The sequence below is a fragment of the Carcharodon carcharias genome, chromosome 8, assembly GCF_017639515.1.
Source record: "Carcharodon carcharias isolate sCarCar2 chromosome 8, sCarCar2.pri, whole genome shotgun sequence".
In the NCBI taxonomy this organism is placed as follows: domain Eukaryota; kingdom Metazoa; phylum Chordata; class Chondrichthyes; order Lamniformes; family Lamnidae; genus Carcharodon; species Carcharodon carcharias.
Window position 1 is genome coordinate 140,056,178 of NC_054474.1, and position 12,404 is coordinate 140,068,581.

Consider the following 12,404-nt stretch of genomic DNA (forward strand, 5'->3'; position numbering starts at 1 on the left):
GTAAAATAGTTGTGGCAGCTGTTTTAAGTTTCCCTCTGGGATTTGCAGCTCAGCATTTAGCAGCCACTGTGCTATAACAAAATTGAGCTCCTCAGGGATATATCTGAAATTTCTGGATTTGCTTGGAGTTGGTGAACCTTAAGGTTACGAGTACAAAAAGCACTTTGAATTCAGGGATTGGTGTGAGATTTTTTTTTTTAAGTGGTGAGACTGCAATATGGCTTTAGCAGTTGCTAAGACTTGCCTGGGAGTTGTAGTTATAATTTTGGTTGGTTCACAAAAGGCAAATAAAGCTAAGTTAATGGAATTGGCAGGAAAGTTACAATTAGGGTTGCCTGCAGGGGTCAGAAAATCAGACATAATTGAAGGTATAGCACAGCATTTGAAATTGGAAGGAATACCTGAGAGACCAAATTCTCCAAGGGCTGGTTCATTGGAATGGGTTCAAATTCAGCTAAAAATAAAAAACTTGAGCTGAGGCAGCACAAAAAGGAAAGGAAAGAGAAAGAGGATTTCAAAGGGAACAGGCAGAGGCAGGAAAGAAAAAAGACAGACAGAGAATTCCAGCTTAAAATGATGGCAGTTAAAAAAAGAGACATCAGGAGGTGAGGAAAGACTTATTTCCAGATCAGAACCCAGTGGGGAGATGTTTAAATTTGTAACAAGCTCTTCCAAAGTTTAGGAGAGAGATGTTGAAGCATTCTTTATTTCATTATAGAAGATAGCCAAACAGATGAAAGGGCCACAGGAAAACTGGACATTGTTCTTACAATCCAGGTTAGTGGGTAGAGAACATGAGGTTTATGCTTCATAGTTCACTGACATTTCTTCTGAGAATGATGTATTAAAAAAAGGCTATTTTGAGTGTATATGAGTTGGTTCCTGAGGCATACAGGCAGAAATTTAGGAATATGAGAAAACAGCCTGGGCAAACTTATACTGAGTTTGAAATGGTAAAGCAACGTAATTTTGACCAGTGGATATGAGCATTAAAGATAGAGATGACATATGCAGCTCTTAGAGAGGTAATTCTTTTGGAAGAATTTAAAGATTCAGTTCCTTTGGTAGTGAGGACACGTGGGGGGGGGGGGTCAGAGGGTTGAAATGGTAAGACAAGCAGCAGAAATAGCTGATGATTATGAGTTAGTTTATGGAACTAAACCTTTTTTGTGTCACCCTTTTAAGTCAGAGGAGGATAGAAAGTGGGAAGGTGAAAGGAAGGTGGGTAGTCAGGGAAGAGGAGTAGGTGGTGGAAATTCCCAGAAAGTTTGCTCTCAGAATAAAAAGGAAGGTGCTGAGGGTAGAAACGACACTCAAAAATTGAGGTGTTTTCATCGTAATAAAGTTGGACACACATAGATAGTTTGTTGGAAATTGCAGGGAAAATCTGTTGGGATTAGTGGGGTGCAGAAAAGTTCTGCAAGTAAACGTACTGTAGGTTCTGGAAAATCCAGTGGTTTCTTTGCAGGTAAAACAGGAAGAATCAGTGACAGATAAAGAAGTGGGAATATGTTCACAATTTACCCAAGAGAATTCTGAGGAGCAGGTTGTAGAAATGTTTAAAGGTTTTGTGCATGAAGGGGAAGTCCTTCCATGTGTACAGGGTGGAGTAGGTAAAGATATTAAAATTTTAAGAGACACAGGGGCTAGTCAATCCTTAATGTTGTGGGATAGTAATATTTGTTGTTCAGAGGAAGTATTACAGGAGGTGATAATAAGTGGGGTTCATGGAGATGCTAAAACTATTCCATTGTAGAAGATAATTTTAAGGAGTAAGTGGAAAACAGATGAAATTATTGTTGGAGCAGTGGAAAAATTGCTGAATGCAAGGGTTCAATTTATTTTGGGTAATGATGTGGCTGGGTCACAGATGTGGGTAATGCCTATGAAAGTTGAGCAGCCTGCAGAAATATTTTCCACAGTGTTGCAGAGAGAACATCCTGGATTATTTTGAGATTGTGAGATAATATGATCACAGGCTCATAGGTTGAAACAAGAAGAATAGGAAGTTCAAAGAGAAGATATGGAAGTCCAATTAGCTGGCACTGTGTTTGAAAATATTGTTCAGGAGGAAAGAACAGAGGAAGATTTAGCTGAGGTGTTAAACTCAAGGCAGTTATTGGAGTTACAAAAAAGGGATTCGCAAATGAAACTGTTATATCAGACAACTCAGAAACAGAGGCAAAGTGTATTCCAGAATGTTATTACCTTAAGGGTAATGTTTTAATGAGAAAATGGAGGCCTTATCATGCTTCAGCAAATGAAAACTGGAGAGAGGTGCAACAGATGATAATACCATTTGGACATAGAAATGAGATTCTGATGAATGCTCATGAAATTCCAATGGGGGGACATTTAGGAATTAGAAAGACACAGGCGAAAGTACGAAAGTATTTTTATTGGCCTGGATTGCATAGGGATGTAGTCAAATTCTGTATGTCATGTCAGGTGATACGGAAATCACAAGCAGTGATTAAGCTGGCACCTTTAATTCCAATTCCAGCATTTGAAGAACCTTTTACAAGGGTCATGATTGATTGTGTAAGACCCCACTAAGACACAAATTGGAAATCAGTACTTACAGACAATAATGGATGTGTCTACAAGATTTCCTGAAGTGATATCTTTGCAAAATATTACAACAAAGAAAATTGTGGAAGAGATAACTGATTTTTTTTTTACAAGATATAGTTTACCTAAGGAAATACAATCAGACCAGGGTTCAACTTTCATGTCACAGTTGTTTAAGCAAGTATAAGCAGTTTGGAGATAACACAACTTAAGTCAACGGCTTATCATCTTGAGTCATAAGGGCTTTGGAAAGGTGGCATCAAACTCTAAAAGCTATGGTGAGGGCATATAGTCAGAATTATCCACAGGATTGGGATGGGGAATTCTATTCTTGTTATTTGCTATTAGGGACACTCCTAATGCATCGAATGGTTTTAGTCCTTTTGAATTTGTTTATGGTCATGAGGTAAGGAGACCACTGAAACTGGTTCATGAGAAATTGGTGAGTCAAAATTCAGAAACTACTCTCCTGGATTATTTATCAAACTTCAGGGAAAGATTGGACAGACCATGAGAGTTGGCTACGGAACATTTAAAGATGTCACAGCAAGTGATTAAAGTGAGGGCAGACAGGAAAGCTACAGCTCATAATTTTGTTGCTGGGGAGAAAGTGCTAGTTCTGTCACCAGTGCTGGATGACTCATTAAAGACAAGGTTTAGTGGGCCTTACAGGATTGAAAAGAAATCGAGTGAAGTAAATTATTTAATAAATACTCCAGATAGAAGAAAGAAGCCGAGGATGTGTCATGTAAATATGCTTAAAAAGCACTTTGACAGGGAAGAGGACCAAAGGGAAATGTCAGTGGTGGTAGATAAAGAGAAAGAGGTAGAAATGCAGGATTCTGAAACTGATTTTCCTCCAATCAAACTGGATAATGAAGGGGTACTTGAAAATTTATATGTAATATTGAGTTACCTTCCAGACAAGTGTTAAAGTGATTTGGGTAAGCTATTGCAGTCACACAAAGCTATATGTGGGATTAAGCTGAGAAGGACAAATTTAGCTATACCTGATGTATGTGTAGGAGTTTCATCTTTGATAATATTCTTATAGATTAAATCCAGCAATGTTAGCACAAGTACAGAAAGAAATTGAATTCATTTTTCAAAATGATATCATTGAGTCTCACTGCAGCAACTGGAGTTCACCTATTGTGATGGTACTGAAACCGGATGGAACACAAAGAGTGTGTGTGGACTATCGAAAGGTGAATGCAGCGACAAAAGCAGATTCATATCCTATACCAGGGTTGGAAGATTGCATGGAGAAAGTAGGTCAATTGAAACTTATCACAAACATTGACTTGCTAAGAGGATATTGGCAAGTACCGTTATTGGAGAGAGCAAAGGAGGTATCGGCTTTTGTGATGCCAGATGGGCTACATCAGTTTAAAGTCATGCCATTTGGTATGAAAAATGCACCTGCAACATTTCAAAAACTGACAAACAAAGCAATTGCAGGTCTGAGCAGTTGTACAGTTTATATTGATGACTTGTATCCTTCAGTCAGATGTGGGAGGAGCATTTACAACATCTGGAAGCATTATTTAATCAATTGCAAGAAGCTAATTTGGTGATAAACTTGGCTAAAGGTGAATTCGCAAAAGTGCAAGTCATATCTAGGTCATACCATTGGACGTGGTAAGATGGCTCCAAGAGGTGTGAAAGTCAAAGCTATCATGGATTTCCCTGTGCTACAACAAAACAAGAAGTTTTGAGATTTCTGGGCATGAGTGGGTTTTATTGGAAATTTGTACCAAATTTGAGCAGTGTGGTTACTCCATTGACTGAAATATTAAAAAGAAAGAAGTTTCAATGGACAAAGGAGTGTCAGAAGGTATTTGACAGTTTGAAGACTGTATCAGTTACACCACCAGTTTTGGCAGTACCCAACTATGCCAAGCAATTTAAGGTGGCCATTGACACAATTGATATAGACATTGGGGCTGTACTGTTACAGATTATGGCACTGGGATTGAAAAACCGATATGGTATTTTTCATGGAAGTTGAATATACAACAGAGAAGATATTCAATGATCAAAAAGGAAACTTTGGCTCTTCTGTTCATATTGCAGCGTTTTGAAATTTACGTTGCAAATAATTTGTCAGAAACAATTGTTTATACAGATCACAAACCTTTAAAGTTTCTGGGCAAATTTCAAGACAGAAGTGCAAGGCTATTCAGATGGAGCTTATTACTGCAACCATTTAATCTACAGACTATGCATGTGGTTGGATGACAAAACCTGATTGCAGATGCATTGCCAAGAACTTGAAGCTTAAAGGGAAAATTAGACATTTAACATTTGGACACTGGACTGCAATGATTTCTGTTGATACCAAAGATTTGTGTATATATATTATGTTACTGCATGCATCTGATAATGTAATAGAGTAATAAGTATAGGAACTAATGTAAAATGGGTTCAGAAAATGAGCCGTCTTTTTAAATTATGATGGTTCGATTTTTAATAAGGAGGGGATGTCAGGAGTATATAATAATTTTCATAATGTTATGGGAATTGATTGTAGAGCAATAGTGGCGTCTGTGTGCGTGTATGGGCTTTAATTGAATTACAGACAGCTGGTCTAGGTACTTTGATGTGAAAAGAGAAGCTCGGTTTGAAATGCTAAATAGGTAAACATGGGTGCAGTTTTAGAACGTGAAGTGTAAAGGGACATTTGCATTTTTAAATAAACCGGTGTAGCTTGAATTCAGAAGGGGGGATGAAATGTTACGCCTAGCCAGAAGAAGTTAAGACACAGTGTATTTATCTTTCCCAGATTACTAGTAAGATTATACTATGATAGATTTTTATTATTAGAGAAGTAAAGTCCAAAGACATTGTGAAACAACAGGAACTTGCATTCAAAAGGAAAAATATGTGCAAAGGTGAGAAGGCTATGTGAAAGGGAATGCATTTTAAAGTCTAACACAAGTGTGAAAAGCCTCCAGCACCTAAGCCTCAAGCTGTTGTCTACAAGGAACCGAAGTTGAGAAAGCTCACTTTGAAGTCGACTGCCCAAGGTGTGCACTTTGCCTGTTCAAATCCAAATTCCTATGTTGTCTTAACAGAGGTGTAACTAGGTGTTAGATTAACTAGGGGAGCTAAGAGTTATCACAGAAGTAATATGTAAACCTATGTATGTGCTCAAAATTGTTTTTTATTTAATAAAGGTTTAATTTAGTTCTGTAAGAAACCTATAAGACTTATTACTACTGAATTCAAGGCACGCATCTCAAAATAATTACAAACTGTAAAATAGTTGTGGCAGCTACTTCAAGTTTCCCTCTTGGACTTGAACAGCTCAGCATTTACCAGCTGTTGTGTTAAGGCTTGGACTGATAAGTGGCAAGTAACATCTGCGTCACACAAGTGCCAGGCAATGACCATCTCCTCTGATATTCAATGGCATTACTATCGCCCACTATCAACTTCTTGGAGTTACCACTGACCTTAAACTGAGCTGGACCAGACATATAAATATTGTGGCCACAAGAGCAGATCAGTAAGTAACTCACCTCTTGACTCTCCAAAGTCTATCCACCATCCACAGGGCACAGAATCATTACGATGTAGGACGCAGCCATTTGACCCATCGTGTCTGCACCGGCTCTCTGAGCATTTTAACTTAGTGCCAATCTCCTGCCTTTTCCCCGCAACCCTGCACGTTATTTCTATTTAAATAATTATCCATGCCCTCCTGAATGCCTCAATCGAACCTGTCTCCACCACACTTCCAGGCAGTGCATTCCAAACCCTAACTACTCGATGTGTGAAAAAGATTTTTCTTGCCTCACATTTGCTTCTTTTGCAAAACACTTTAAAACTGTGCTCTCTGGTTCCCGATCCGCTTACGAGCGGCAACAGTTTCTCCCTATCTACTCTGTCCAGACCCTTCATGATTTTGAAAACTTCTATTAAGCCTCCCCTTAGCCTTCTCCTCTCCAAGGGAAACAGTCTCAACTTTTTCAATCTTTCCTCATAAGCAAAGTGTCTCATCCCTGGAACCATTCTCGTAAACCACTTCTGCACTTCTCTCCAACGCGTTCACATCCTTCCTATAGTGTGGCATCCAGAAATGTACACAAACCCTAACTAGTTAGGAATGTGAAGGAATACTCTCCTGGGTGAGTGCAGCTCCAGCAACAGTCAAGAAGCACAACACCATCCAGGACAAAACGCCCCTCACTATCTTAAACATTCACTCCTTCTACCACTGATGTACAGTGGCAACAGCGTGTACATATACAAGATACACTGCGACAATTCGCCATGGTCGACAGCACCTTCCAATCCTGTGATCTCTCCCACCCAACAAACAAGGGCAGTACACACACAGGAGCACCACTACCTGCAAGCTCCCCGCCAAGCCACACACCATCCCGAGTTGGAACTACATTGCCATACCTTCATTGCTGCGGTGTCAAAATCCTGGAACTTCCTTCCTAACAATCTGTCGATGTACCTATACCAGATGGACTGCAGCGATTCAAAAAGGCAGCTCACCACTACCTTCTCAATTAAGGGTAAGCAACAAATGCTGGCCTTGCCACTGACACTCACAATTCACAAAAAAATGTTTAAAAAGCTTTACTTGGTGTCATTTTCTAGCTTAGCTTTGTAAGAAATTATCACTGGAATAATATTCTTCTATTTTATTCTTTCCCATTGGGAAAAATAGGATTACATAATTCACACACATTGTGAAATTTATCAGACTTCTACAAAAGCTTTGTCAAATATTAATCTTCTAATAGGTTATCGTTTTCCATCAAAGATACAAAGAATATTACATGGCCAGCTGGAATAGCATGCTGGTGTAACAAAAATCTGTCCCACAGCTTCATAGGATACAGGTTATTTTTGTTAGCATGGTAGTTATAAGAAGTTCTTCAGAAGGTTTTATTGCTAATGAACTATAACCTTATCCATGTATAGTCCTACAATTTTGCGAAAAAGCTAAGTAGACCCAAGATACACAAGTAGTAGATAACCTGGAGTACTCAAAGCAGCAAGCTCATCATGCCCATTAAGCCACAACGTAAAGTTTAGACTTTGAAATCATTCCCATTTATGTCTTGTGCAAACTGTAGCATATAGCAATCAAATAGTTAGATTTCTGGTATTTTGCTTCCTCTTGCGGCAATGGGTATCCTTGAAGTAACTGCACTACTAACTGGGTAATGATATCCCATCTAAAGGGTGACCATGACATCAGTTGAATAAAAAACTACAGTCAGTCCAAGAAAACAGACCAATGGTAGGCAGCAAGGAATCACTAAGAGTGGACGTACAAAGAACAAAGGGAAGGCTGAACAAGTCAGCAAATTCTGTTCTTGGGATTCCAGATCAGACAGCTCAGTAGGCTGTCTTAAGTTTAGAGATTTGGAGGCATTTTCTAAATCAGGGATGGCTGCCAGCAGCTTCAGGAGGGTATCCCAATCTGGGCCATTAATATTTCTATTTCCCCTCAATAGCTATCGTTGAGCCTTTCTGAAAGAGGTTCTAAATTATGGGTAGTATGTGCTGTGCAAAATATGGAAATGAGACATCCAAACTTACTTCATTTGAGGCCCTTAAAACTATCAGGAGATTTTCATTCCATGAGCTTACACCTGATTCCAAGCTACATCACAGGGTGAAAAGACAGTACCAGAAACCAGTGCAACACTTGGGTCCAGGAATTTAAGGGGAAACCAGAAGAAATCTATGAACGCTAAAACGTATGATGAGAACTTTTCACTTTCCATCCTAACCTTGTGATCTGCCAGTGCACCTGCCTTCAAGAGGTATTTTACTGTTTCAAGTTGGTTGTTCTCTGCTGCTTCCATCAATGGGGTCCTCTGATCATCATCACAGGTATCTAGATTAGCACCAGCCTGCAAAAGAGGCCAAATGTCTTTATGATACACAAACTGGAACAATTTTATCATTATGGATAAAATTTTGTTGTTATTTGGTGAATACAGTAACAGTTTGCTTCCTTATAATCAGAATGACAACTATATAATGCAAATAGGCTCATCTCTTTCTCTCAGCTCTTTGCAACAATGTATTTTTACATGAAAATAGATAAAAGAAAAATTAGAACAAGATTCATGACACAAACTGCAGCGATTCAAGAAGACAAACCATCACCAGCTTCTCATAGGCAACCATGAACGAGCAATAAATGCCATCTTTGCCTGCAAGGTGCACAGTCCAAGATTAAAAAAGAGTGATTTACAACATTATAGGTTCGACGGTAATGCTGGCTTCATGTTATACTGAATTTATGGACGTGATTTTTTAAATTGCAAAATTATCTAGGTAGAGAACAAACAAGACATTATAAAAAAAAGGCTGAAAAATCAACAAAATAAGATCATTTTAACCTGTACGAGCATATGGCAAATTTCCACATGGCCTATCTCAGCAGCTGCATGGAGAGGTGTCCGCTTATTCTGGTGCTCAGCTCTAAAGTTAGGATCAATCCCATCAACTAGAGTAAAGATAATAGGAAAAAAATTAAGCACTCAAGCAAATTTCTGTGCTTCGACAAATTCAATTTGAAACCAGTTACAGGACAGTAGATTATGCAAATGAATATATAAAATAAAAATGCTCGATATTTCCACCTGTAGATGAAAGAAAAAAATGTACAAAAAAGGCTATTCAGCTCATAAAGTCCATTTCTTCGGAGCTGATATGTACAAAACCCTTCCCTTTAATTTTAAATATGTATCACATTTTTATCCCACATTTAGATATACATGAAAACTTACCTAGCATTAAAAGCACTTTCTGCATCTCTCCCTGCTTAGCGGAGATATATAGCTGCTTCGGATGAAAACGCAACTTCTTGGGTCTATTGGAGCAAAATAAATAAAATCTCATTAAGTAGTGCAGCATAGTAAGCTATTCTTTCATAAATAGTAGCAAAATGGGTAACATGGCATTCCACGGTGTGAAATCCAACATGCACTGGCAGAGTAATGGGAGATATGTTTTGGCTCTGCAATTATGCAGATATGTAATTAGTTCCCTGCCACTAAACTGTTTTTCTAAGAAGTTGTTAGCTCAATACTATTTTACACCCTAGTGACAATTGTCATACAAGTTCATTGGGGTTACCACCCCAATGTTTGAGATGTGGGAGAAATTTAGGGCACTGTTTGTAAGAAGTACTTTAAATGGAAAGTACTTCCCTTTAAATGGGTGTTATTTTAAGCAATATGTCCCTTGAAGAGAATTCATAAATATACATTTCTCTACTATACAAGAACTAAACTATTTAGATTCAGATAAAGGCACAATTTAAGCAAAATCAACAATAGGTTTATTCAATAAGAGGAACACCACATCAGTTTTATACTGAGCTAGTACAAGGAAATATTGACTTAGATAGGACAGCTTCCTTGATAAAAACATTGCTAGTATGTTATTTTTTCATAGACTTTTGTTCTCCAACTTTCACTGGTTTACAATTCCACAAGCAAGAGTTGGCAGGCCATTCACCCCTGAGGACATGATGATGAACAATGATCCCATTCTCACCATGTTCCCATGCATCTGCCCAACAGGAAGCTACAGATAACGGCCAAAGACTATTTTCTTTCCTTTCTTTAGACCAATGACATGGAAACCATATGACATACAAACTGTTAGGATCCAGACCAAATTAGCAAATTCAGCAGAGACATGAAATCAAACCTAGAACTTTGACTGTATGCTAGTGCTATACTGGGAGAAGCTTTCACCCATTAAGCTAATAAAGGGGGCTTTTCAAATATGTTTAGTTATTAACATGGTGGAAGAATTTCATTTTTTTGTTAGATTGTAATGTCCCAGATCCTCCAGTCAGCAGCAAATGCCATGGCCTTGCCACTGACCGCAAGTAAAACTGTTTTTTCCTTCTTGCGCTGGAACTTCAGGGGCTTCCTGTCCCACTGAGGGCATAGCCATCCATGAAGGCAGTCAGAGGGGTAGCGGCAAGGCACAGAAGCACCAACGCCATGTGCTCTTTGACGTTAGCAGCACAAGGAATGTCCCTTAACGTCCAGCAGGCTTGTGCTATTATGGTAAGGATTTTAAAGTTAAGATTTTTTAAAAACTATTTTGAACTTTTCAAAGCCTTTTAATTGCTTTTATGAGCTTGTATAACCTTTAACGCAAGTAACCATGGAAAAGCCTGGACTTGAATTGTACAAGTACTTCAAATGAAATAAATGGTAAAGTGCATTAGGTCTCTGAGTGCGTTGATTTTTTTATTATCTGTTTACCTAAAGGATTATAAGTGGTCACAGCTATTCCCAAATGCATTAGGATTCTGAATGCATTGATTTTTTTTATATTACAGAAAGGATTAGTAATGGACAAGTGTTACTTACAAGTGGGGTGATGGGTGGGGGTTGGTTTGGTGGGGGGGTTGGTGTGTTTGGGTTGGGGTAGATATTGGATGCCGAGCGATGGGTGAAAGTGGATGGAAGGGTGAGTGAAGGTTGGGGGCTTGGTGGAGGGTGGGCAGGGTATTGCTTTAAATATATGTTGAGGACTTGCCAATACAGTTTCTGTTGTTAATCACTTTAGGATCCTACACCTGTGATTAACAACATATCCTGGAGTAAATTTTTGGGCAAGTTCAGGGTACCTAGCCCAAGTCTACAGCGGTAGGGTCCATATCAGAGCAAACTGTGGAGGGGTCCAGGCAGCATATCTTTGCCCATCAGAAGCTTGAAACACCGGGGTATGTACTATGCATATGCGCATATCGAGACTTCCTCTGGGTGCTGACATGCAACAGGGGCAATCATTTCAAAGTTCACCACAAATTCAATTGGAAGATCTGGGCTATGCAAATTAATTTGAGAAACACAGGATTATTTTTACATTTCCTGAATTAATTTTTTGCAAACAGACCCAAGAAAGGCCATGATGATCCAACATGTTAAAGTAAGTTAAAGGAACTGCACCCATGATCCTCAAGTTGCAGATCCCAGCTGTACCAGAGGAATGGGGACGTGCTGGCTCCCTACGTGGATAGGGAAAGGAAGTGAGCAACTCCTTTATGTCACTCGTGTATCCTTAGACATTCAGTTACAAAGCCCTGCCTGAACGACCCCAAAGTAATGGAGCCCACAGAAAGTCAATAGAAAATAAATACATCAACTTCACGTTGGAATTTTCGGTGTTAGCTCTTCTCAAATCAGTATTTTTATTATTCCTTGTTTCAATAGGAGAAAACTTTTAATTGATCTTTTCCCTATTGTAAACCCTTACTTTCTGAATGCTTACCTCTCTGTATCAAGCGCAATAAGAATGCTTTCCATGGTCTCTTTCCCAGGCCCAGTTGGCAAACCTGTAGCTGATATGACTGCTCCAGATTTCAACGTAGTGGAAAGGCTGGTGGTATCTGAACTATCAGCCATTTTGGAGATAGCACTCTCAGGCTTGTTTTCCATGGACATTTTTATCCGAGCACTGCTACAAAAATTGTTTGAAAATTACATTAGATGACTAAAGTTAATTTACGTTCTGTAGATGTTTATTCTAACACCAACAGACTTCAAGTTATTGAATGTACTTAACATTAAAGTCGAACATATCAGCTTATTCAGATAAAAATGAATTACATTTAAGAACATGCTGCCCAATAAACAGAATTCTGAAGAGAATCTTGATTTGTTTACCAAACAGCGTTTTCGTTTTAGACCCATCCACCAACCTTCAAGATCACCAAATACTTATCATTGCTCCTCATTACTATTTCCAGAAAGTGACAATTCAATTACAGCAAAATTATGAGTGAAAATGAACAATGTTCTCAGCCAAGCTTTAAAATACCAACT

The 12,404-nt window shown here is 38.7% G+C and overlaps 1 protein-coding gene across 14 annotated transcripts in view; it reads right to left on the reverse strand.

Moving 5' to 3' along the window:
• Positions 1 to 12,404, reverse strand: part of ehmt1b (euchromatic histone-lysine N-methyltransferase 1b) — a 171,579-nt gene that overhangs the window by 55,125 nt on the left and 104,050 nt on the right. For 13 of the 14 annotated variants that reach the window (XM_041192991.1, XM_041192994.1, XM_041192999.1 and 10 more), the window contains 4 exons: positions 11,851 to 12,039; positions 9,342 to 9,424; positions 8,952 to 9,058; positions 8,334 to 8,456 (listed from right to left, as the gene is read on the reverse strand). In XM_041192991.1, the coding sequence (XP_041048925.1) occupies positions 8,334 to 8,456; positions 8,952 to 9,058; positions 9,342 to 9,424; positions 11,851 to 12,039 (502 nt within the window). The remainder of the gene's footprint in view (positions 1 to 8,333; positions 8,457 to 8,951; positions 9,059 to 9,341; positions 9,425 to 11,850; positions 12,040 to 12,404) is intronic. The other variant, XM_041192988.1, reaches the window with a different exon arrangement.